The sequence below is a fragment of the Stegodyphus dumicola genome, chromosome 11 (genome assembly GCF_044657685.1).
Source record: "Stegodyphus dumicola isolate Sdum_Otavi_A_Nest chromosome 11, ASM4465768v1".
NCBI lineage: Eukaryota > Metazoa > Arthropoda > Arachnida > Araneae > Eresidae > Stegodyphus > Stegodyphus dumicola.
The window spans coordinates 25,253,700-25,277,681 of NC_140778.1; the positions used below are offsets into that span (position 1 = coordinate 25,253,700).

Below are 23,982 nucleotides of genomic sequence, written 5' to 3' on the forward strand. Positions count from 1 at the left end.
CTACTTCTTGGAAAAGAATGATATTATATCGCCTTATCAGAGTGGTTTTCGAAAGGGAAGAACAACTGTAGATAACATGCTCCTCTTAGAGACATCTATTCGAAAAGCATTTGTAAGAAGAAGCCACCTTGTCTCGATCTTCTTCGACATTGAAAAAGCTTATGATAAGGCATGGAGATACGGTATACTCCGGGATCTTCACGAGAGTGGCTTGCGCGGCAACCTACCAATTTTCATTCAAAATTTCTTGAACACTAGAACTTTTCAAGTAAGAATTGGCTCTGTTTTTTCGGATGTTTTTCAACAGGAAGAGGGTGTGCCTCAAGGCTGTGTGCTCAGTGTAACCCTATTTAGTTTAAAAATAAATTCTGTACTAAAAGAACTTCCTCCCACCATCTTGGGATCTCTATATGTTGATGATCTGCAGATTAGCTGTCGAGGAGCAGACATGAGATATGTAGAGAGGCAACTGCAGATGGCTCTGATTAAGATCCAAGAATGGTCAGACAAACAGGGATTTACATTTTCGAAACAGAAAACTGTCTGCGTGCACTTTTGTAGGAAGCGAGGTCTCCATCCTGAACCTGAGTTATACTTGAATGGTACAATTATTCCAGTTGCGCCTGAAGTAAAATTTTTAGGAGTGACGTTCGACCGAAAATTGACTTTCCTTTCTCATGTTTTAAACCTGAGAAAGAAGTGTCTAAAAACACTAAATATTTTAAAAGTGTTGGCGAACACCTCCTGGGGTGCAGAGCGTTGCTCCATGCTTCGCATTTACAGAGCGCTTATCCGCTCTAAACTGGACTATGGCTCAGTTGTTTATGGATCCGCTCGGTCATCTGTTTTGTTAAAACTGGATCATGTTCACCATCAAGGTCTGCGGATTTGTTCAGGAGCTTTCAGGACTTCTCCTGTGCAGAGCCTATATGTTGACTGTAACGAACCATCACTTTATCTGAGGCGTGAGCAATTGTCCCTTTTGCAATATTTTAATACTCTATCTCAACCTGAACATCCCAATAAGCTGTGCTTACTTGATAATGAGTGTAACACATTATTTGAAACACGTCCATCCTGTGTTCCTACTTTCCCTTTAAGAGTTCGCCCTGTCATTGAGGAACTCTCCCTCTCTGATATGCACCCCCAAGCAGTACAGAATTTTGAAATTCCACCTTGGGAAAATTCACGGATCCAGCTTCTTGATGTTTTTAAACATCACGTAAAGGCGAGCACTAACGAGATCGTTTACAGACAAATTTTCGCTGAGCACAGGCACAAATATAGCAGTTATTATCCGATATACACAGATGGATCAAAGTCAAATGATCATGTGGGGATGGCTTTTGTATTTGAAAATTACATAGAGGGCAGATGCCTGCACCATGCTTTCTCTGTCCTAACATCTGAACTAACTGCAATATATTATGCTCTTTTGTACATCTCAAAGCTCTGCCACAAAAAGTTCATAGTTTACACAGACTCGTATAGTGCTCTTAAATCCTTGGAAGCTTTTCCCAACGCTCAGAATCCTGTGGTAGTGGATGTTCTCAAAATTCATAGAAATTTAATGATACGAGGATATGAAATCCTGTACTGCTGGGTTCCCGGGCATACGGGAATAAAGGGAAACGAGCTTGCAGACATCGCGGCAAAATCTGCTGTCGAACTGTCCAGTCGCCTTATCCCTCTTAGAGACATCTGCTGTGTCATCAAGGGAAAGATACGAAAAAAATGGCAGCAAATTTGGGATGTTCAGCATCACAACAAGTTGAGAAACATCAAACCTAGAATTGAGCATTGGGATTTTGCTGGAAATCGTAAAGAGGACGCTCTTTTGACTCGACTCAGAATTGGTCATACCAGAGTTACACATAGCTATCTTCTTAAAGCTGAAAATGAGCCTGTTTGTTTTAATTGTAATGTTTGTTTATCTGTTCGTCATATTTTAATTGAGTGTCCATGTTTTAATAGTCTTCGCCAGAAATATTTTAATAGCTGTGACTTACCTCTCGACCGTTTAATCGGAAGAGAGGTCAATTCTAATTTATTTTATTATTTAAAAGAGATTGGGTTTTATTACCAAATGTAATTTGTTTTGAAGACTGTGTCTTGAATGTTAATATGTGCTTTTAACTTGTTTTTATATGACTTCATCCTCTGGATTTGGTACATTTATCTACTTGTTTTTATTTATTGAATTTTAATGTCATCAATTGTAATCATCTCATCTTTTGTTTGGCGCGTCATAATCATCTCTGGTTTTTGCGCCATAATCACTCACTCACTCACTCACTCACCCTTCCAGCACGCGTGCGTCGTATTTTTTACAACATCCGTTATTTTACTTTTTTTGGAACGAAAATCGACAGAAATGAGTGAATACTGATAATAAATTTGTTAAGAGTTAAAATATTAATCTTATTATTGCAAAATACAAATGATATCACATTCAAATATAAGTAAATTATTTTTAAGGTCTTATGTTAGTGAGATGGAAATGCAATGATGTATTTCATTATAGAAAATTTTAAATGTATTATTTAATAATTATATTTTTAAATTGAAGCTAATTTTAATATTCATCAAAGACAAGTATAGCCAAAAAGGAAAACGCCTTGGTAGGAAAAAAAGTAAGTTTAGCATTACTTACTTCTTCAAGAAAATTTACTCCTTACTGGTTATAAAAACGCACTTTAAACTAACTTTAATGTTTTTATTTCAAAAAAATAAAAATAAAATAAAATAATTAATGGAAAGAAAATAAGGAATGGAAGTCGCTATTGTTCTCCCATCCAAAAGTTTCCTTGTCGTCCTTTTCTTCATCAAATAATTCTTGAAGAATCTGAGCAAAATCAGCTGGTTGGACATATTGTTTTACCATAAAAACCGATATAAAATTTACAGAGCCAAATGTATTCAGATTAAAGTAATACATGGCAATTAATAACACAAAATTACAAAATATTTGAGAAAAAAAATATTTTCTGAATTTTAAAACATGACCACGTGCGGGTCGTAACTTTTATGAAAAAGCTACCACGTAGCACAAACGCCCAATTAAATATAAAAAAAAAAAAAGTCAAATGACTTCCTGTTGGCACATTAGATGATGTGGGGAAGGGTGGAAAGAAGATTGGTTAAACTTACATATAAGGACTGGATACGGTTACAGTTATATATAAGGATCAATTGCAGTTATTCGGTTACAATACCAATTACACTTACACAGGCACTGGACAAGAATGAGACCAAATTTGGCAACAAAATTTATTCACCAAAACCATCGCCAGGTTAACGATATATTGCCAATTTAGAGAGATATACATTTACTTCAGTGTTGAACAGACTTGCCCCTGCAAACCTATTTTTACGGCAGAGCTTCATTTCTTTCAAGTATTTCATGTTACATTACATAAAAAATTTTACATTTAATGTCACTAAAATTATTTACTTATATAAAAAATTCGCAACAATATGATGTAAAATATTGTTATTCATGTTTTATTTTTAGCTCGGATATTTTAAGCAAAGAAATTAGAAAAATACAAAGGCAGAATATCTTAACCTGCAGAAAAATGTAGAAAAGTCTTCTGAACTGAGTCAAAAACCTGTGCTATCGAATCTCACTCATTAAGACACAGTTAGATGCGATTTAGGAGGACAGAAAGTAACGAGAGGGAGGCGGATGGGGTTCCCGGCAGCATAGAAGCATTCTGTACCGCACCACATGCATAGGAAAAAATACATCCCCAATATTGGATTTCTAATGCAAAGGTTGTCAGAAACCCAATTACTGCCTCGCTAGAAATAGCGACCTGTCCACGAAAAACAGGATTTTGCTCTATAAATCAATGATGAGGCCAATTCTGACATCTGCTAGCACGTTATGGGGTGCAGCAACAATTACTAACAGGGAACATATCCAAATTTTTCAGAACATTATGCTACGGCAAATTTATAAAGCTCCTTGGTTTGTTACGAACGAGGACATTCATAATGCAGCCAAAATTCTCCCCATAAATCGCTTTATACAGCGACTTTCGGCTAACTTTTTCCAAAAGATTCCTTCGATTGGAAACCCTGTACTCCATAGTCTCCCTGTTTATCCTGCGAGAATTGCATCATCAAAAAAGAGACCCAGAGCTATTCTGGAGAACGCATATAATGCGCTTCCTTTTCCCAAGAGGCCTTGTTATAGAGATGAGGCGCCTCGAAGGTTTCAATACACTCGTTTGCTTTTATTATCCCATAAAACAGGAAGCCATCTGCAAAACTCTTCAAGTAAATATTTTCGTCTGGTATTATTGTTAACTCTTTCGCATCGAAGTTGTCTGTAATGGCCGTTCATTCAGGCAACGGCAAAATGCCACAATGCCTCGTTTTATTTTCTACCTAGTGCTTTCCCCCTCCACGTTAGTGTATGGCTCATTGGTTTTGCGAGTTGTTAAGAGACATGTCAATCATTCTTTTGAAGCAAATAAAGGAGAAATATGGAAAGCTATTGATGTTCGCAGGTGCAATCCGGCCCTAAGGTGAAACTGCAGAAAAACCCCCAAGAGAGAAGCAGTCAATTTACTTAAGTAGGTTATTGTTAATGCTGTAGCTATCTACCAGGCAAGGGGAAAGGAAAACTATTCCAAGACAAATTTGTAAACATGGGCGTTTTCGATGTTTGATGAAAACAGATTTGGTCGTCTCTCAATGCGAAAGAGTTAAAAGAAAACAAACAATAATTTTAACATTTTTGTGTCACTCATGCATGTCATTCAACGAAAACAAAATGTAAGAATCCCTCCTAACGTCAATAAGCCAACAGAAAATGATATCGTCAGAAAGTATGTCCAATCACAAACACAGATTTTTCCCTATGCATGTGGTGCAGTCCAGAATGCTTATATGCTGTTCAGCAATGGAAGGAATTTTTGGGTGAAAGAAAATGGCCACAGGGTCTTTTAATGGAGATATGCAAGTGTGAAAATAAAGAGAGAAAAATCCAATAATTTTTGGCAATGCCTCTGCGGGGAGAGAATAAAACATTTATCCACTCTCATAAATTCGTTGCACTTCCTGGAGAATAAGCTTTTGACTTGTGGGTGGAAGCTGTCCTGCCATCTCAGTTTTCATCAAAGTACTTGTTTCCGAGAAAAAGACAGGCATGCATCAGGAATTCAAGACAGACCTATTGTTAAAATAAAATTTTCGAAAACCAGAGATCTTTCTGCTGAAATTGTCGTTTAGTTACATAAAAGTGCCTTCCAGTAATTTCCAGATATTGGAAGGTACTGGAGATTTCTCGGTAAAAATATATTTGCGGGTGCTCCTTGGCAATTTTTGACATTTGTGGACACCGAGTTTGTGTAGTTCTTTGACTTTTTATTTTGGCTTTGTGTAGAGTCGATTTTTGGTTCCTACACAAATCCAAAATAGCATGTCAATGAGTTGCACAATCCATGCTTACATCGACCTATTTTCACTTCAAGAAACATCAAAGAATTGCATAAACTTTGCATTGCGCATACCTTTGGGAATTAAGTAAACCTTCATTTACACATCAGGCAATTAATGCTTTTTCCTCTTTCGTTCCAAATCACACAGAAACTTCAAATTAATCTTGCCACTTTTAGCCATTTTACCATGTAAACGACAAAATAACAGCATACTTCCTAACCAACATCCAACTCACAAACAAGCCTTTACAAATCTTTTCCCGTCATTCAAATTCACCACAATCATGCAACCAATTACGTCATAATAGGGCTTCTGTAACATTCAACTACTAAGGTTACCATAAATGAAACAACAGTTTGGTTGTAATCCAAGGGACACCCTTAAATCTACTCTAACCAATTTCTCAGGAGGTGGGAGAAAACTATATGAGATGGTAGAGAGCATCAGCTTTCAGTTTTTCAGTTCAGAGTTGACTTCGGAGTAGTGAGATAAATCTGTGCCAGTTTTGCTCTTAACGAGGGCAATCCCAAAAAAAAGGGTCTCCTATATTTTTAGATATACAAAGAACCGTTTATTTTCTATAATTGCTACATCACTTTAAAGATTGAAGAATACTTTATTTTTCAACATAATCACCATTTCATTCAATGCATTTTTGTAGTCGCTGTGGCAGTTTTACAATGCCCATGTCATACCAGCTTGCCGCCATGCTTTTCAGAAAGCGTTGAACCTCATCTTTCACCTTATCATCGGTGACTGTCATCCAGACAAATGTTCCTTCAACTTAATGAACAGGTGGAAATCGCTGGGTGCCCATTGCCGTTTGTGGTCTTCTGTCAGCATACGCGGCACCCATCTTGCACACGCCTTCCGATATTGCAACTTTTCCATTAAAATCCTGTGGATGGTGCTTCTGGAAACCTCAGGAACCAAAATGCAGAGAGCATCCAGACTGATCCTCTGAATTTTACGCATGAGTTCCTCAACTTTCGCGATTGTCTCGTCGGCAATTGACGGGCTCCCGCTGCTTTCTTCGTCGTGAATTTCAGTACGACCGGCTGTAAACTCTCTACGCCACTTGCGAACATTTTTGACATCCATGCACGACTGTCCATACACTTCCGTCAATAGGCAGTGAATTTCAACCGGTTTAACTTCTTTTGCATTCAAAAATCGAATAACTGCGCGCACTTAACACTTGGCGGGAACGTTTGTCGGGAGCTGCATTTCAAATGGCTGCTAAGCCAAGACTGAGCATCCGAGCGAAGCGCCTGCGTGCTTATGTGGTAGCGGAAAAGGCACCACTCACAATAGTGTTGCCAACAACCGTATTAAAACTTTCTCTATGTCCCCAAAAAATAGGAGATCTTTTTTTGGGGGGATTGCTCTCGTACATAGGCTTTGTATTGTGATATGTTTAATTTTTTACATAGTTTGAAGTGTAAGAATTGATTGTCCTCTGCGGTACTGAGAAGAGCTATGCAAGTATTTTGAAAACATAAATTGCATATGCCTATCATTGATTCTGTGTGCGTTCAATCCATTACAGTATCAATCTGAACCCATATGCACTTGACAGTATTATTACATCTTTATATGGTTATTACTCAGCTCAATAAACTTGTGCAATATTAAAAAATTTGGTACTTTTCCGTTTCGCTATCGCAAATCTCACCAAGCAGACTTTATTGGCGACAACATACACTATACACATAAAAAATTTTAACAAATGTTAGTTTTAAGAATTTTTTATTTCGAAGGCATAAACATTTTAATATTGTTTAAAATTTTGTAAAAAGCCAATTAAATAAAGACAATAAATTTGTAAAAAGACATTAATTTAAGAATTTACTATGCTTTCATCGTTCAACATCCTTATTCGCCGGTTCCTCTCACGTGATCCCTAGTGATCTCATCTCACATAAACTATGCTACAAAAATCTAATTCTCTCAGTAATTATCTACATTAATTTCAGGTTAAATCTTAATTTGGAATACAAGTTTAAATGCAAGAATTATTTCAGTTCGTACGAATAGCTTACTCAGAAATTATGTAGAACTGCAGTTCTTTATTTCGCTAGTGCATTCTCATTAGAATTGATGAATTTAACCCTTGACTTTATACTTTCGCCTTCGGGTGAGCGGTGTGATTCCATCCGAATTGATTTAATTACTGCAAATGTCCTTCAAGCATAAAATTTAACTACCTTGTAAAAATTCTATGTAATTGTATGCCAGTATTGAAAGAAACAATCAGTCTGATAAGAAATGGCTGCAACTTGTTTTGATAACGAGGCGTAAAATGTTAGCGAGGATATTCTGTTTGGCATCCGTTGTACCATTATTAGCGACTTTATTGCTTGTGCGGGCAAAACGGAAACGTGCCAAAAATTTTAATTATTTGATAACTGCAACTTATACTACTTATTTCAAGCACTTTTTTGACTTTAGGAAATAAATGGTACTTCTGTTATTATGACCGGATTCAGAAATGTGCGTATGTATGCATGTGTATTATATGTGAGTATAATCATAAATTTAAAAAAATTTAAATTTTAACAAACACGTATAAAAGTAAAAAAGCAAATTTAAAGCCAAAACAAAGAAAAAAAGCAAAAATAATTTTTTAAAAATGTGTAAACATATAAAAGATTTAATTCTCGAACTAATCTACAATATCATTTAAATTCAGAAGCATAAGCAAATCAAGTGCAAAACCAATCCATTAAAATAAATTCACTAATGTAGCTAATTAAAATTAAAATTAAACCAAACAATTTTTTAAAATGCATAAGTGAATGACTGTAGAGTAGGCAGGAGACAGACTTATCAAGGGGAAGTTGCCTCCAAACCTAACTCTCCAATCATTCAATTTGTGTTTCGTCATTCATGTAGGCAAGGGTAAAAGTCAAAACCAAAAGTAAAAAGAAATACCAATAAAGTGGCACCCCTAGGAATTAACATTTAAGAATTAAAAATTCTAAAAGGAAAATACTAATGAAGTCTTTTGAGAAACAAGCAAGTAAAGTCAAGTATTAAATTAAACTTTTTTTTAAAAAATTAATTTTTTATAAAAAAAAATCTAGAAACCAATGTATTTTAGAAACCCTTGTCTACAGAAACCTCCCCAACATGAATATGCATATCAATAAAAAGAAACTAAAAAAGAACTAGACATAATCCATATAAACCAATAAAGAAACAAAAAGAACTAATTCACAATTTAAAAAAAAAATATATATATATATATTTAAAAATACAATTTCATATTTAGAAAATACTTAAATACTACATAAAAAATTTTAAAAAATACTTAAGCAAGTAAAAAGTTTTAATTCTAGCTTACCTACTATACGAGTGTTGGGGTCTGCAAAAGTGTTGTTAAAGAGAAGTAAGTGTGTAAGATCTATGTATGAAGTAAATCTATGTATACATGCATATGTGCATGTATACATAGATTTCTGAATCTGGTCTTCGTAACAGAAGAGTACCAAATAAATCAGAAATATAAGATGCTTGTTTAAGTAATTTATTAACAATATATGCATTATATTATAATGATGACTGCTTTTAAAATGTCAAAGATGTAACTTTCTCTTGAGAGAAAACTTCAAACAGAACCTGTAATGTAAGCATTATGCTGAAAGACAACACTTTGAACTTGTGTGTATCTGATAAAATCTCAGTACTTTTCCATTTGGCCGGCGCAAGCGACAAAGTCGCCGACAACGGTACAACCAATGTCAAACTGAATATCCTCGCTGATAACCTTTCACATCACATTTTCAAAACAAGTCGCTGCTATTTCTTATCAGATTGATCGTTTCTTTCAATATTGGCATGCAGTTGCATAGAATTTTTTAAATTATAATATTGATATAAATCTTGCATTTAAACTCTTATTCCATACTAAGATTTAACTTGAAATTAACGTAGATAATTACTGAGAGAATCGGATTTTTGTAGCATAATTTACATGAGACATTTGGGATCACGTGATATGAAACGGCGAATCAAGATGTTGTACCATGAAAGCATCGTAAATTCTTAAATTAACGTCTTTTTACAAATATGTCAAAAATAGATGAAAAACCAATGAAAATTTGGGATTTGCCCAGGACAGAGGAAAAATCTGTCAGATTCTTTCAAACGAAAGGCGTTTTGCCTAACATTGCTATTTGTGATAATAATCTTGAAATGAAATTATATTTCGGAGAAAAAATTCAATGGTGCTGCTTTCAACTTGCCCCAGTAAAAGAAATATACAGAAAGGTACATTGTTTGAATCATCGAGATTGAGTTTCTTGAAGTGTGTAAGATTTATTTATGGCTGGAGTGAAGAATTAACTTCAGTTAGATGGTGTGAAAAGCAGTTGGAAATCGATCACAGAACAGTTGTGGATTGAAATAACTACATGCGAGAGGTTTGTGTGGATTCTTTACTTAAACATCTACAACGCAAAATAGGAGGACCTGTTTGTGGCATGATTGTTGAAGTGTATGTGTGTGTGTGTGATTATGGCAAAGCCTCGAGGGCTATCTGCCTAAGGGGAGGGATGCCTTCGTGGAGGACTTTCTAAGGGAAACTGGCTCGTATACACGTTACACATGGGGAAAACCATGAAAATGCCCATGCAGCCAGCCCGTTTGTGGGATTCGAACCTCGGACCGAACTACCAGTGTTCAGCGACTTTACCGCTCGGCCGCTGGTGGGCCCCTGTTGCAGTGTATGAAAGTATGTTCACGAAGCGCAAAAACAGTGCGGGATGGATTTTACCACAACAGTGGATTTTTTTGTGGACTTTCTCGTGACACAAACAAATGTTTCCTTGTGAAAATGCCAAACCGATCCATGACTATTATATTAGAGGCAATAAAGGAAAATATCGAAAAAGAAACTACAATATATTCTGATTCATACAAATCATATTCCACTGAAAACCTGAAAGGGAAAAGTTTCAAACATTTCAAAGTAAACCATAAATACAATTTTGTAGATCCTTAAACTGGAACCTCCCCCCCCCCACACACACACACAAAAAAAAAATAGAAAGACTATGGGGTAGCGCCAGGCCCACGCTAAACCTAATCGGCGCCGTCGTGCAAATGTCTAGCGAGCGCCTTTATGTAGCGACGATATTAAAAGGAGATTGCTTATGGTTAACATTTAAAATGAAGCATTATTAATGTAATAATATGAAAAATAAAAACAAAAATTACATTTTAATTTTTGTCTAAATATGCAAACATTTTGTGCTTTGTTAAAACCCACACTCAAGCATATGTATTGAAGAATTATACATACATTTATGTTATAAAAAGCTGCCCAACCGATATAGTGGTTAGCGTTGCTGACTGTCGGGCCGGAAGACCTGGGTTCAAATCCCAAAGAAGACATGGATCTTTGTAAATGTATAGTGTCCGTGCGGCATAGGGACACACCAAATATGGTAGGTGAAAGTCTCTCGAAAGTTTGGTGGTAGAGGAAGAGGGGGGAGACGCTCGGAACAGTCCCCCAGGGTGCACTCCATCAAAATTGGTGGTGAAACTGAGCTAAATCGCACCGACACCTGTAAGGTGCTCAAGTGTGCCAACGACAGGCGTATCTTGGGTTCCTTGCCATGAGGAATTTCGTGGGCTTGGGGTGACTATAGGTTAGACAGGTGAGCATTAGTCAACAACACCTCCAACAACATGTTATAAAAAATTAACAGTGTAAGCGAAGTAAAATAATATACTAAACGTATTGGATACTAAAGATATTGCTGAACACTATTTATCTTAAAATTAAACTAAATTAATATACATATCTAGTAATTCTAATGTAAATAAAAATGTAAGTCCGATAAATGTAAGTCTCTTCTTACCACTGCAGCTAATCAAGCACTCATTAGGCAAGCTAATAATTCTAAGCGAGGTATTGTTGTCACTCTCGTTGGAGCTATTCTGGACTTAGCTTGCACTAACTGACAATGTATACCATCATTATTTTCTATTCTAATAAATATGCATGTTGCATAGGCCATTTTGCTGGCATCACAGAATACATGCAGACTCCATTTATCAGGTTCATAAATTTGAAAGCGTTTCGCTATCCTACGAGGAATTTTAATATCTTTCAATTCAAGAATTTGACTAAGTTATTTGGATCGCCGTCTTCATACCACAAGAACCTCAAATAATCTTTATCTTGTGGATTCAAATTTATCTGTAAAAAAGCTTGACATATATCAGCTGTTTACTCCGTATCTTTTCAATCAAAATCGTAAAAGTATGCAAGGTATCAGTTCTAACAGATTCTAAGCAAGAATTAAGAGAAACAAAATTCTTTTCATGTGCTGAAGCGTCAAATACTGGTCTAATTTTAGTAGTAGAAGAACGCTTTATTACTGGATGATGCGGTAAATAGAGTCAAACTTGATCTTGCAATGGACCTTCTTCTATAATACCTTGTAGAATCCAGTCCTTAAAAATGTCATAATAATCATTCAAGTGACATTTAGCAACAAGTTTACAAACAGTAGTCAAAAGTCTTTTTCCAGAGAGTTCTCGACAATTAGAAATGTGTATCACGGCAGCGATACTGTATGTCTACCATCTTCATATTGTTTTATGGTTTTGTGAAATTTTTACAACGTAACCGCAAGTCTTGTTTTAGAAGGCTTTGTCAAGGATCAGTGATACCAATAGCTTCAAGCTTCCAAAGATCGGCAACTGCACTTTCATTAATGAACAAGGATAAAACAGAAATAGTATCTTCATGTGTACACACATTTGGTAATTTTCCTATTATTGTCCACCCTAAATAAGTTTCAATTGCAGTTAATCCAAATTTCAATTTCCTCACTCTGTGAGTCAAGCAATATCTGCCCCAATAAGAAGTTGTATTTTTGTAGATTGTAGTAGAGGATCTTCCTCTTCATTGTAATCACTCAGCCATATTCCTTATCGTCTAAGTTTTCTCATCCACATTCCCTTTGTCACACTCTTTACAGTAGCACATATTTCCTTTTAGTCATTAACTTCAAATTTACATTTATAAGTACCTTGTATATTACTTATTATCGCGTGATATTTTTCATGTTCCTGCACTAATTCTGTACCTCTAAAAAGACTATGTTTCATTTTTTCTTCACCCACTGGTTTATACCCCATATCTGAGGCCAATTCTTTCATAATACAGTCAAAAGTCGTTAATCCGGACTCATCGGGACTTCGGCGATTCCGGATTATCGATTTTTCCGGATTATAGATCATCAGTTTAAATCCCGTAAGATGGCATGCAGAAATTCTAAAATTAAAAATATGAAACCGTAATTTATGAAATAAAGAACAATTATGATCTAAAGGGTATCAAAATTTAAAAAAAAAAAAAGCTTAATATTTATTTGTTTACTTTATTAAACATTTCTCTCAATGTAAGTTGTTTAAGTTGCTTCATTTTATGTGATAATACTTTCTCTTTAATTCTATAAAAAGACATAATTTCTTGTTCAGTTACAAAGTTCCGCTGTTCAAGTCCCGGTAATTGCTGTTCCGAGAATACCGACTCACTTGTCAATCGAATTTTTTTCGTTTTCACTAACCTCTCTGTCACATTTTTCATGTCTTTATCCATTTTTTGCAGCAATTCTACTTTTTGTTTGTTGGACATCGAAACATACATACTTTCGTTTTGTAGATCCTTTGGAAGTTCCAGCATCGGAAATTCTATTTGACATAATCGAAAGTTCAAGTTTACTTTTATAAAATTGCTCTTACAGTCTTCAAAAAATAATAAGCGGGATCCAATTCGAAGATTAAGGAACAATGCAATCATTAACATTAACTGAAATAGATAATTAGATAATTTTAGCTTACACCGTCCGTTATACATTAAATGCGCAGGCGAAAACGTATTCTGCACTTGCGCACACGCATATGCGCAGTAGTCAAGGTCTTACGCCAAGGGTCTTACGTGCATGCGTTAAACGCCTGTGCGCATGTGCCAACGCGGCACATGCGCAGAAAGTTTTTAGCTTTGAGGTCCGGATTATAGATCATTCCGAATTATGGGTGTCCGAATTAACGACTTTTGACTGTATATGATCTTTAAAACCCAGTGTCAACGAGGGCTGTAATAAGCTGTTGATTCTGATTTCCATGAATTAGGACCTTCAGAGTTTATATCAGTACTTCAGACATACTTGTGTGATTCGTTAGAGTATGCCCTGTAATTTCAGCCTTCTGATCATGTTTATCCTTTTTGGTTTCCCTGCACTCACTTACGTTGGGACACATAAGCAAATAATGTTTGCTAAAACACTTTGTACACTTAACAAATTTTCTACAATCTTTAGATAAATGACTTGGAGTTAAACAAGTAAAACATACACCTTTCTTTAACAAAATCTGTTTTCCTTGATCTAAAGACCTACATCTAGTGGATTTACATTCTACACAATCATGGTTCTCACCACAAAAAATACAGTTTCTCTTTTTTGTAGGTTTTGCTTTTGTCTATTCGTTGTTTATAAGTCTCACAGCTGTCGGTATTTCATTCCGCCCTCCGTGTTAATGTTTCAGAAATGCTTTCGTTTGTGATCGACATTCTAGATTAAACCCTTGTCTGACCATTGTTATTCACTCTTCACCTTCTTTCTTCAGAAATATCATCAAAAGTTCCCAATAGTTTGTTAAAATACCTTTGTCAGCTGAGGCTAAATTTCTTTCCCATATTCTCAAAATATTACCGGGTAAACAGGCTTTAACAAGAGGATACAGTATATTTCTCGGTTGTAATCTTTAAACTTTCTAATGCACATAAATGTGTTTCTGTTTTATCATACAGTTTAAACGCAGAAATTTTATTCGCAGAATTATTACTATTTTTCATCACTAAACAGGGTAGTTCCCTCACATAAACTTCAGCCAAAAGATCGTCTCCTCCAAACCTGTCTTTCAAATATTCGATAGATTTATTATAGTTTTCAGAAGTAGGTAGAAAACTCTCTACAGGATCTCTAGCTTTAGATCCAGATTCCGTACATTGTAGTAAATCAATTTCCTGATCTTCATGAATTTTTCTAAACTGGCCCCAAAATCTTAACCATTCTTTTGCCTCGCCATTGAGCTTTCTTAATTCAATTTTAGGTTTAAATTTCAGGATCAATTTTTAAATGAAGTTTAAATTTCCTTTTGATAGCTTCATTTTTATCTTTAGGTAAAATATTTTCCCTTTCACTGAAGTTCAAGTCTAGTTACTTTGTTTACTGGTTACTTTTGTTTTATCATTGTAGAATTCAGTGGTTTCGATTTCTTTTTCAAATTCTTCATTAGAACACTTTCTTAATTGACTTAAGTTTAAATTTCCTTTTGACAGCTTCATTTTTATCTTTAGGTAAAATATTTTCCCTTTCACTGAAGTTCTGTTCAAGTCTAGTTACTTTCGTTTTAAAATATATAAATTTATCATTGTATAATTCAGTGGTTTCGATTTCTTTTTCAAATTCTTCATTAGAACACTTTCTTAATTGACTTAAGTTTAAATTTCCTTTTGACAGCTTCATTTTTATCTTTAGGTAAAATATTTTCCCTTTCACTGAAGTTCTGTTCAAGTCTAGTTACTTTCGTTTTAAAATATATAAATTTATCATTGTATAATTCAGTGGTTTCAATTTCTTTTTCAAATTCTTCATTAGAACACTTTCTTAATTGAATTAAGTTTAAATTTCCTTTTGACAGCTTCATTTTTATCTTTAGGTAAAATGTTTTCCCTTTCACTGAAGTTCTGTTCAAGTCTAGCTACTTTCGTTTTAAAATATATAAATTTATCATTGTATAATTCAGTGGTTTCGATTTCTTTTTCAAATTTTTCATTAGAACACTTTCTTAATTGACTTAAGTTTAAATTTCCTTTTGACAGCTTCATTTTTATCTTTAGGTAAAATATTTTCCCTTTCACTGCAGTTCTGTTCAAGTCTAGTTACTTTCGTTTTAAAATATATAAATTTATCATTGTATAATTCAGTGGTTTCGATTTTTTTTTTTTTTTTTTTTTTTCAAATTCTTCATTAGAACATTTGGTATCTTTACTATTCAATAACTCTAATACCTGCTTATCCAAAGTATTTATCTTTTGCCATTTGTCATCAAGTTGAGCGAAAAGAACTGTAATCTTATCAAAATCTAATGTATCAACCTTTAAAAGTTCATCTAAATTACTCGCAGTCTTAGTAAAATTTGTTCTTAACCAATCTCGAAATCATTTAAGTTCTTCCAAAATTGAAATCAAAAGTAGTGTTATTACTGTTCATAAATCAAATTCTTAATAAATAATTCAAAGTTCAACAAATATTCATTATAGAATCTATCATTCAAATTTTAACAGTAATACTCTCTATTTAAAATAAAACTCAAAAGTCTGTATTTCACTGTAATAAATTTTGAATTAAAGCTACCTGGCGTTCTGTTACGGACACAATTTATGTTACGTTACGTAAAAATACAAAATATCAAATTAATAAATTGAATTTACTTTGTACTTATGTACAGTCTGACTGCCAGGTAGATCTTCGCAAATCCAATAATGTGAAGCTATTAGAACAAACTTTATTACAGTCTATTTACAAAACATATACATTACCCAAACTTTGTTACAGTTATTCATTTGTTTCACATACGGCACTTTTTTTCTATTACTCAGTTCTCCACTGTTATCTAAAAAACATCTGCATTGCTCGAGCGCTGTTAGTCAGCACCCTCTGTTTATCAGCTCATGGTTTCGTAACACATACATTTCATTATTACTTTTTTGGCATGGTTTTTTGGGAAAATATTTAGATTTTTTTCATCTTGTACGATTTTTTAAAGGTGTAGAACATATCCCCAAATTTACCTTATATTGCATGTATTTTTATGGCATTCTAAGGACAGTGTATCTATATACTGTGTAAAAAAAGTGTTGGGTGTATTAATCATTGATACTAAGTGTATTAATCATCATGTTTAATGGGCATATTGAGAAAATGGGTAGGATAAGGCAAACTGCTACCTGGTGGACACTGAAGAATTATTGAACAATAAACGATGCATGTGGTCACACATTGTCTTGTTGAAACATATGGTAGGCAATTCTTGATAACAGACTACAAAATTTCAGAGAGTTAGCGGCAGCTATTGAGTGTACTGCCAGTGTGTATTAAACAAGTACTGAGATAAAATCCAATGACACCTCAAACTGTAACTCCAGGTGACAGACCAGTGTGCTAATGCAAGGATCATGATGTCTGTCACTGTAGTGTCACTAGGCTGGGATACGACTGCCATAGAGATGTAGGCAGAATCAAGATTCATCTGAAAGGACAGTGTTGTTCCATTTCTCTCCATGTCTCCATGTTTAGTGTGGCGACCTGCCTACTACAAATCAACGCTGCTAGTCTGGTAACTCATAGCAACAAAAAAGTAAATAATGTTTATTCTATTGTTAATATGAAATTCGAAGAAGATTGATATGATTAACGATCTGTTTTTGTTATCATAGTTGCTTGTCCAACTACGCTTTATTTATTATTGTTCAAAATAGCTTATTATACAAATTAAATTATTATATTAAAAGCAGCATGTAATTATCTGTCTCAAAAAAATTTTACCACCATAATTGGTGACCCGTATTTATTATGAAACTTTCAATGTTGCACGAATATGGAGTTTGTATGTCAAAATTCTGAGCGACAATAAGTTATGCAGTGTGACGAGATGCAAGTAAGACATTTCACCTGTGATTTCAAGCGTTGTGCCGCATTCCGGTGACTCAACATATTTCTGTCCTAATTTTAGTGGATATATGTATGGTCTGCTGAATTTGAGCTGCCAATTTCTTTGATTTAAAGTACCAAGAAACTGTGTCACTATATACATATTGATTATTTTTCTATACATATTATTATTGTACATATTCTATACATATTGTTATTGTGCATATTTGGTTGATCTAAAATGGTGACAACAATGATGCTTCACGAGTGGCAGTTAAGCCACCACCTTTTTGTCGCCGAGACGCATTGTTATGGTTCATTCAACTGGATGCGCAGCTTAAATGAGTCGCATTACTGCCGACGAAAGTCAATTTTATACAGCGAACACCACATTAGAATCTGAGGTACTGCAATCAGCTCGTGAAATAATTTTGAGTCCACCGGCAACGGACAAATACAAATCTTTTTTTAAAAAATTTATTTATCTTTATGAAGAATCTGAGACAGTTAAAATCAAGCAGCTGTTGCAAGATTTACAGTTGGGTGATATGAGGCCTTCTCAATTGCTGTCTAAAATGTCAGACTTAGCTACCAGTAACCTAATGGATAACATTCTTAAAACATTATGGATGAATAGATTCCCATCTAACATGCAAGCTATTTTACCGGCCAATAGTGAGCCACTTAAGCTACCTGAGATCACTGATAAAATTCAGGAGTTGGCCATTCCAGTGCAAATATACGCAGTGCAGGCTCTTGGTCCAGGTATTGTGGCGTTACAGGCTCAAATTGATGATTTGTCCAAACAGGTCGCTCAGTTAGTGCCATCAAAGCTGAATCTTTTCAACACAACCGCTCCACATCACGTGGTCGAAATACACTTCGTAGCCCATTGAGGAAACATTATGAAAGCCCTCCTCGGGGTATTTGTTTTTACCATCGCAAATTTGGAAACAAGGCAAACAAATACCGCCCACCAAGTCATTATAACGACCAGGGAAAGGAGAAGGGCTGTCGCTCAAAGTCGTGAACGACAGCAGTCGGAATTTTGCACACCTTTTCGTCATCGATAAGAATTCATGCTTAAGGTTTCTTGTAGACACTGGGGCTGATGTTTCTGTCGTTCCATCACATTTTCACGAACAAACACACCTTACCAAATTACAACTTTATGCAGCAAATGGAACTCCTATTCAAACTTTTGGCCGATATCTGTTGATTTAGGATTGCGCCACAACTTCCAATGGCCATTCATTATTGCTACTGTTTCAAATCCTATTATTGGCACTGACTTTTTACAAAAATTTTCTTTGTTTGTCGATCTTAAGAATCACTGTTTGATAGATTCCACAACCAACTTAACTTATCCGAGAGTTATTCCCAATAGTCAAGATTTGAGCATTAAACTGATTTTGGGTAACTCCCCATGGCATCAATTTCTCAGAGAATTCCCTACAATCACGCGCCCAGTTATAAGTATTTCCGACTCCAAGCACGATGTACTACATTATATTGAAACTACCAGACCTCCAATAGCCTCTAAACCAAGACGCTTACCTTCGGACAAGCTTAAAGCCGCCAAAGAGGAATTTCAATACATGATGGAACAGGGAATTTGCCATCCTTCAAAAAGTTCATGAGTCAGTCCACTCCATCTAGTTCGGAAACGAAATAGTAACTGGCGCCCGTGTGGTGATTATTGCCGGTTAAATGCAGCTACAATTCCTGATCGTTACCCAGTCCTGCACATGCAAGACTGTATGCAAGTTTTAGAGGGAAAAACTATTTTTACAACCCTTGATCTTGAGCGGGTGTATCACCAAGTGCCCATTAACCCAGCTGATATTCCAAAAACTGTGGTTTTACGCCTTTTGGACTATTTGAGTTTCTGGTCATGACTTTCGGCTTATGCAATGCTGCTCAAACGTTCCAACGTTTCATGAATCAGGTGTTAAATGGCCTCGACTTTTGTGTATCTTATTTTGATGATGGCCTTAATGGCCTCCTCTTTCAGAGCAAGAACACTTATCACATTTGAGAACAGTTTTTGAATGTGTTCAAAGTTACGGTGTCGGTCTTAATCCTTCCAAATGCGTTTTTGGCCAACCAAGAGTATCCTTTCTTGGTCATGAAATTTCCGCTGATGATGTTTGACCCCTTCCAGATGGAGTCACTGCTATCCGAGATATGCCCGAACCATCTACAGTGAAGGACTTTAGAAGATTTCTTGCTATGCTCATTTTTTTTTAATGTTTCTTACCTCATGCAGCAACCATACAAGCACATCTAAATTCTTTTTTGGTTGGAAGCAACAAAAACGATAAACATGTTATAATCCTGGTCACGGCACTTCACAAATTATTAGGATTTTGTGAAGCTGTCAAATATTTTTGACATAGGCTAAAGGGATGCCTTTTTCATGATCTTCACAGATCACAAACCTATGCTTAACCTATGCTTTTCAACAGCGTTCGGATAAAGCTTCTCCTCATCAAATGAGACACCTAGACTTCATAGGGCAATTTTCAACAGATATCGGTTATATTGAGGGTTCACAGAATATTGTTGCAGACACCTTGTCTCGTATTGAAGAACTAGCCGTTCCTTCGCCAATAAACTTTGCTGCCCTTTCGGATGAACAATACCGTGATTCAAAACTACAAACCCTCTTGAAAAGCAAATCTTCCAGCAATCTTAATTTGCAGCTTATGCAGCTGTCACTTGGAAAATAACTTTATTGTGATGGTCAGGATTCAAGATTTCGACCTTATGTTCCCTCCGGGTTTTGCCATGCCATTTTTAGTCAGTTACATCGTCTGTCACATCCTGGCATCAAGGCTTCGAGGAAACTGATACAGCAACGTTTCATATGGCCTAGCATGCAAAAGGACATAGCCAACTGGACAAGTTCGTGCTTGGAGTGCCAAAGATCTAAAATTGTCAGACACACCATCAGCCAACTTAAAAATTTTAATTTGCATTCATCTTGCTTCAATCACGTGCACCTTGACTTGGTTGGGCCATTGCTACCTTCTAATTGATATTCCTATATTCTTACTTGCATTGATCGATTTACTCACTGGCCTGAAGCCGTTCCTTTGGTAGATATTTCAGCTGATACGGTGGCAAAGGCGTTTGGATTTCTTGATTTGGAGTTCCAGAGCAGATTTCTACCGACCAGGGGCGTCAGTTTGAGTCCCAACTCTTCACATCACTAAGTATTTGGGCACTTAATAAATTATGATAAATCTTCAACATATTGAATGAATTTATATTTCTATCTAAAATGTTGTCTGTATCCTCCATCTGAAAGATGAAAAATCCTTCTATAATTTAGTTTAACTGTTTTGCAGTGAAGAGTAAGTCATATATTCTTCATTTACACCAAAAAGAGTATTAAAAACAATAATTATCCCAGAAGTGACCAGAAATTAATTCAGGGATAATTCCTTTTCACTGAAAAAGTGAATTAGAATGTGTATTTATACAGAAATAAGCTTTTTAATTATATAGACATTTAAAGGTGCTTATTCCATGGTAGAAATGGAAATATTATTCAGAAATAAACTTTTTAATTATATAGACATTTAAAGGTGCTTATTCCACGGTAGAAATGGAAATAATGCTTTTGATACCAGATGTGGATATTTAACTGAGTATTTCATTGGGTGACTTCGTGGAAAAAATTTAAATTACATACATTTTCCACATCACATGTGATGTACCTTTTATTATTAAGAATTTTTAGGAGCAATTTTAAAAAATCTGTGTGAATTAATAAGAACTGGAGCCTATGATTAATTCTTAAAAGTAACTAGGCACATAAATATACGGAATGATGTTGCATTCTCCATTTTCTAATTTGTAACTGAAATTTTGTTTCACTGAGTAACAAAGCTTTTCTTTTCTTCATAATGTATAGTTTATCTGTAGTTATTCTGTGATTTATTAACATTGATATTTTTATTGTTTTTAATTACTCTACAATTTTATAGTTTTTTTTTTTAATTTACTTAACAATAATGACTAACAATTAATACACATTTATCTGGTTTTTTTCAGGTACCAAGCTTTATATGAGTTAGATGGTTTGGCTGTTGTCAGTGTCAAAGAAGAATTGAGTGTCAAAAATGCATTCAAGGTCTTGATGTTCCCTGAAGTTAGACTCTTCCAGTGTCCTTCTGCAGCAGCAAAGAAAGAGTGGCTCTCCCGTATTGACCATGCAAAAAAAAAGAAACTATCTACATTTGAACATCATGTACCATCCACAGATGCTTCAAATCCTTTTGAAGAGGAAGGTAGTAATCCTTTTGAAGAAGAATCTGTAAAAAAGAGCTCGCAGCTGGAAATCCCGAATTGGTTGATGGAATTACCTGAAGAACTTGATGTTTGTATTGCCCTGCGGGAGTTTGAGAAAGCTGTGGAATTGATCCAGAGAGCAAATGCCCATTGTGCTGCTTTCCCCAGAAGCACTTCTGTGAGAGACATGAAAATCCGCATTGACAATCGCACCAAGCAGCTGGTGAATATTCTTACTGAAGAGTTGAAAGTATCGCCAGACCGCTCTTTGCATGGTGGACCCAGGGCAGCTAGAAAAGCTGTTGCTGTCCTTGTCCAGTTGGGAAAGTCATCTAAAGCTTGCAGTTTGTTTCTTAAGCGGTGTTCAGCCATGTTGAAACAGAGCATGAAGCAACAAAAGGCAGAAGGTGCTACTGCCAGTTATGTTAAGAAATTATGTTCAGTGTTTTTTTCCTGCATTGCAGATACGGGAAGGGAGTTTGATCGAGCATTTGGCAACAAAACCTGTGCTTCTGCATTTGTGGTGTGGGCTAAAATTCAGCTGGAGCAGTTTGTACAGATTTTTTCTAAGCATGTTTTCACACCCCAAGTCAGTGCTTCCACAGCCACTGAATGCATTGCATGTGCACGACAGCATTGTGACACGCTGTCGGAGGTGGGTCTCGATCTTTCTTTTGTCTTGAATGAACTCTTGTGTTCCCATGTGGAGCGACTGGTGACCGAAATGAAAGATAAGCTTCTGGAGGCGATTAAGTTGCGTGCCAATGATGACAAGTGGCGTCCTCAGAATCTGCAAAATGCAGCAAATTCTAAAAAGTTGCTCGATGATTTGAGAGAGATGGGCATAGACAGTGCTGAGTTATATCTTTACGATGACTGTTGGCTGTCTCTTACTGCCAACACCACTGCATTTGCGAAAATGTACCTGAACTTTCTGGATGACCTATTGAAACTTTATACCCCGACTGTTCATGTTTTGATAAATGACAGCCTATGCATTACTTTTCAGACTCATCTTTATCATGTTAAAAATGCCTTACAAAAGACATCAGATCCTATAGAAAGACAGTTTGTTTTGAAAAATGTTACATTCTTGCTAGACGTTTTGAAAATTATGGAGAATCGTTATTCTAGTAAACTCAACCGACCTTGCACTCGAACTGCAGATCTACGAGAAGAACTCAATAGGCTTGTGACCCAGTCTCACAAAACTTCATTTACCAAATATTCTTCCACTGCATATATTTAGTATAGAAAATCTAATGCTTCTTAGAATTAGTGATTATAACTATTTTTGATTAATTTATTTCATCTCAGTATATCTAGAAAACAAAAGGTAACAAGAAACCAAAACATAGTTTAAAAATAATTTGAAAGTATGAATGATATTTTATTCATAGAAGTATTTGAAATTTTCAGATTGTATATCAGGAAGTAAAAAGTCATAAGAACTCGGTGATAACTGCATTAATAAAATATTTAATATTTTGAAAAACACATTATTGCACATTTTATATATATATATATATATATATAACTATTTAAGTAGATATATTATGTTTTTAAAAAACCTTGTTATTGTTTATGCTCACTTGTCTGATGTAATCAGCCCAAGTCCACAAAATTCCTCGTGGCAAAGAGCGCTAGATTACACCTGTCGATGGCAACAGCCTTGAGCACCTAACAGGTGACAATGCGATTTGGCTCAGTTCTGCCCCCAATTTTTATGGAGAGCACCCGTGGGGCAGCGAGGGTCTCCTACCCCTCTCCTCTTCCACCAGACCACACGAGAAGACTTTTGGCTTGCCGCATATTTAGAGTGCCACCATGCGGCACCGACACTCTACATTTACGAACATCCATGCCTTCTTCGGGATTCGAACTAATACACAACAGAGTGTCGAATACAAATCTTTTATTTTGATACTTATCATCACATAAATCTAACCTCTGATTTCTGATGCAGAATTCATAAAAACATTAAAAAAAGAAAAGAAAAAAAAAGTGCTCTTTATTTTTTCTCATGCAAAATTGATCTCAGTGTCTATGGATATAGTAACAATGTCTGCCTGCCATATATATTCAGATTTGGAGGATTAATGAACACATTTGGGTTTAACCTTTCATTTTTATACTTAATGAAACAACTATTGGAGCAACAACCTTATCATTTTTGCAAGTATATAATTTTTTTTTTAATTGATCTTTGCATTTGAATTATGCAAATTGGCCTCTGTCCACTGAAAGGGATTTGTGTAACAATTGTCTTTAATGAAAGGTAAGGAAAATGTGATTATTTATGGATCTTTTTTTTTTTTTTTTTTTTTTTAATTGAAAGATGAAGGAAATGAGCTTTAGCAATTGCGTACAAGCCATTGAATTTTTCACACAGTGTACTTCATTTGATATTTTTATATTTTTACAAAAAAAAAAAAAAAAAAGAAAAGAAAAGAAAAGAAAAAAAAGAAAAGAAAAAAAAAAAAAAAAAGAATGAAAA

General features: G+C 35.2%; 1 protein-coding gene across 1 annotated transcript in view; it reads left to right on the forward strand.

The window, feature by feature from the left end:
• The window catches only part of Exo84 (exocyst complex component Exo84), a 37,771-nt gene extending 13,993 nt beyond the window's left edge, over positions 1–23,778 (forward strand). The window contains exon 2 of the mRNA XM_085826599.1: positions 21,249–23,778. Coding sequence (XP_085682725.1) covers positions 21,249–22,734 — 1,486 coding nt within the window. The 3' untranslated portion in view covers positions 22,735–23,778. The remainder of the gene's footprint in view (positions 1–21,248) is intronic.
• The last annotated feature ends 204 nt before the right edge of the window (positions 23,779–23,982 follow it).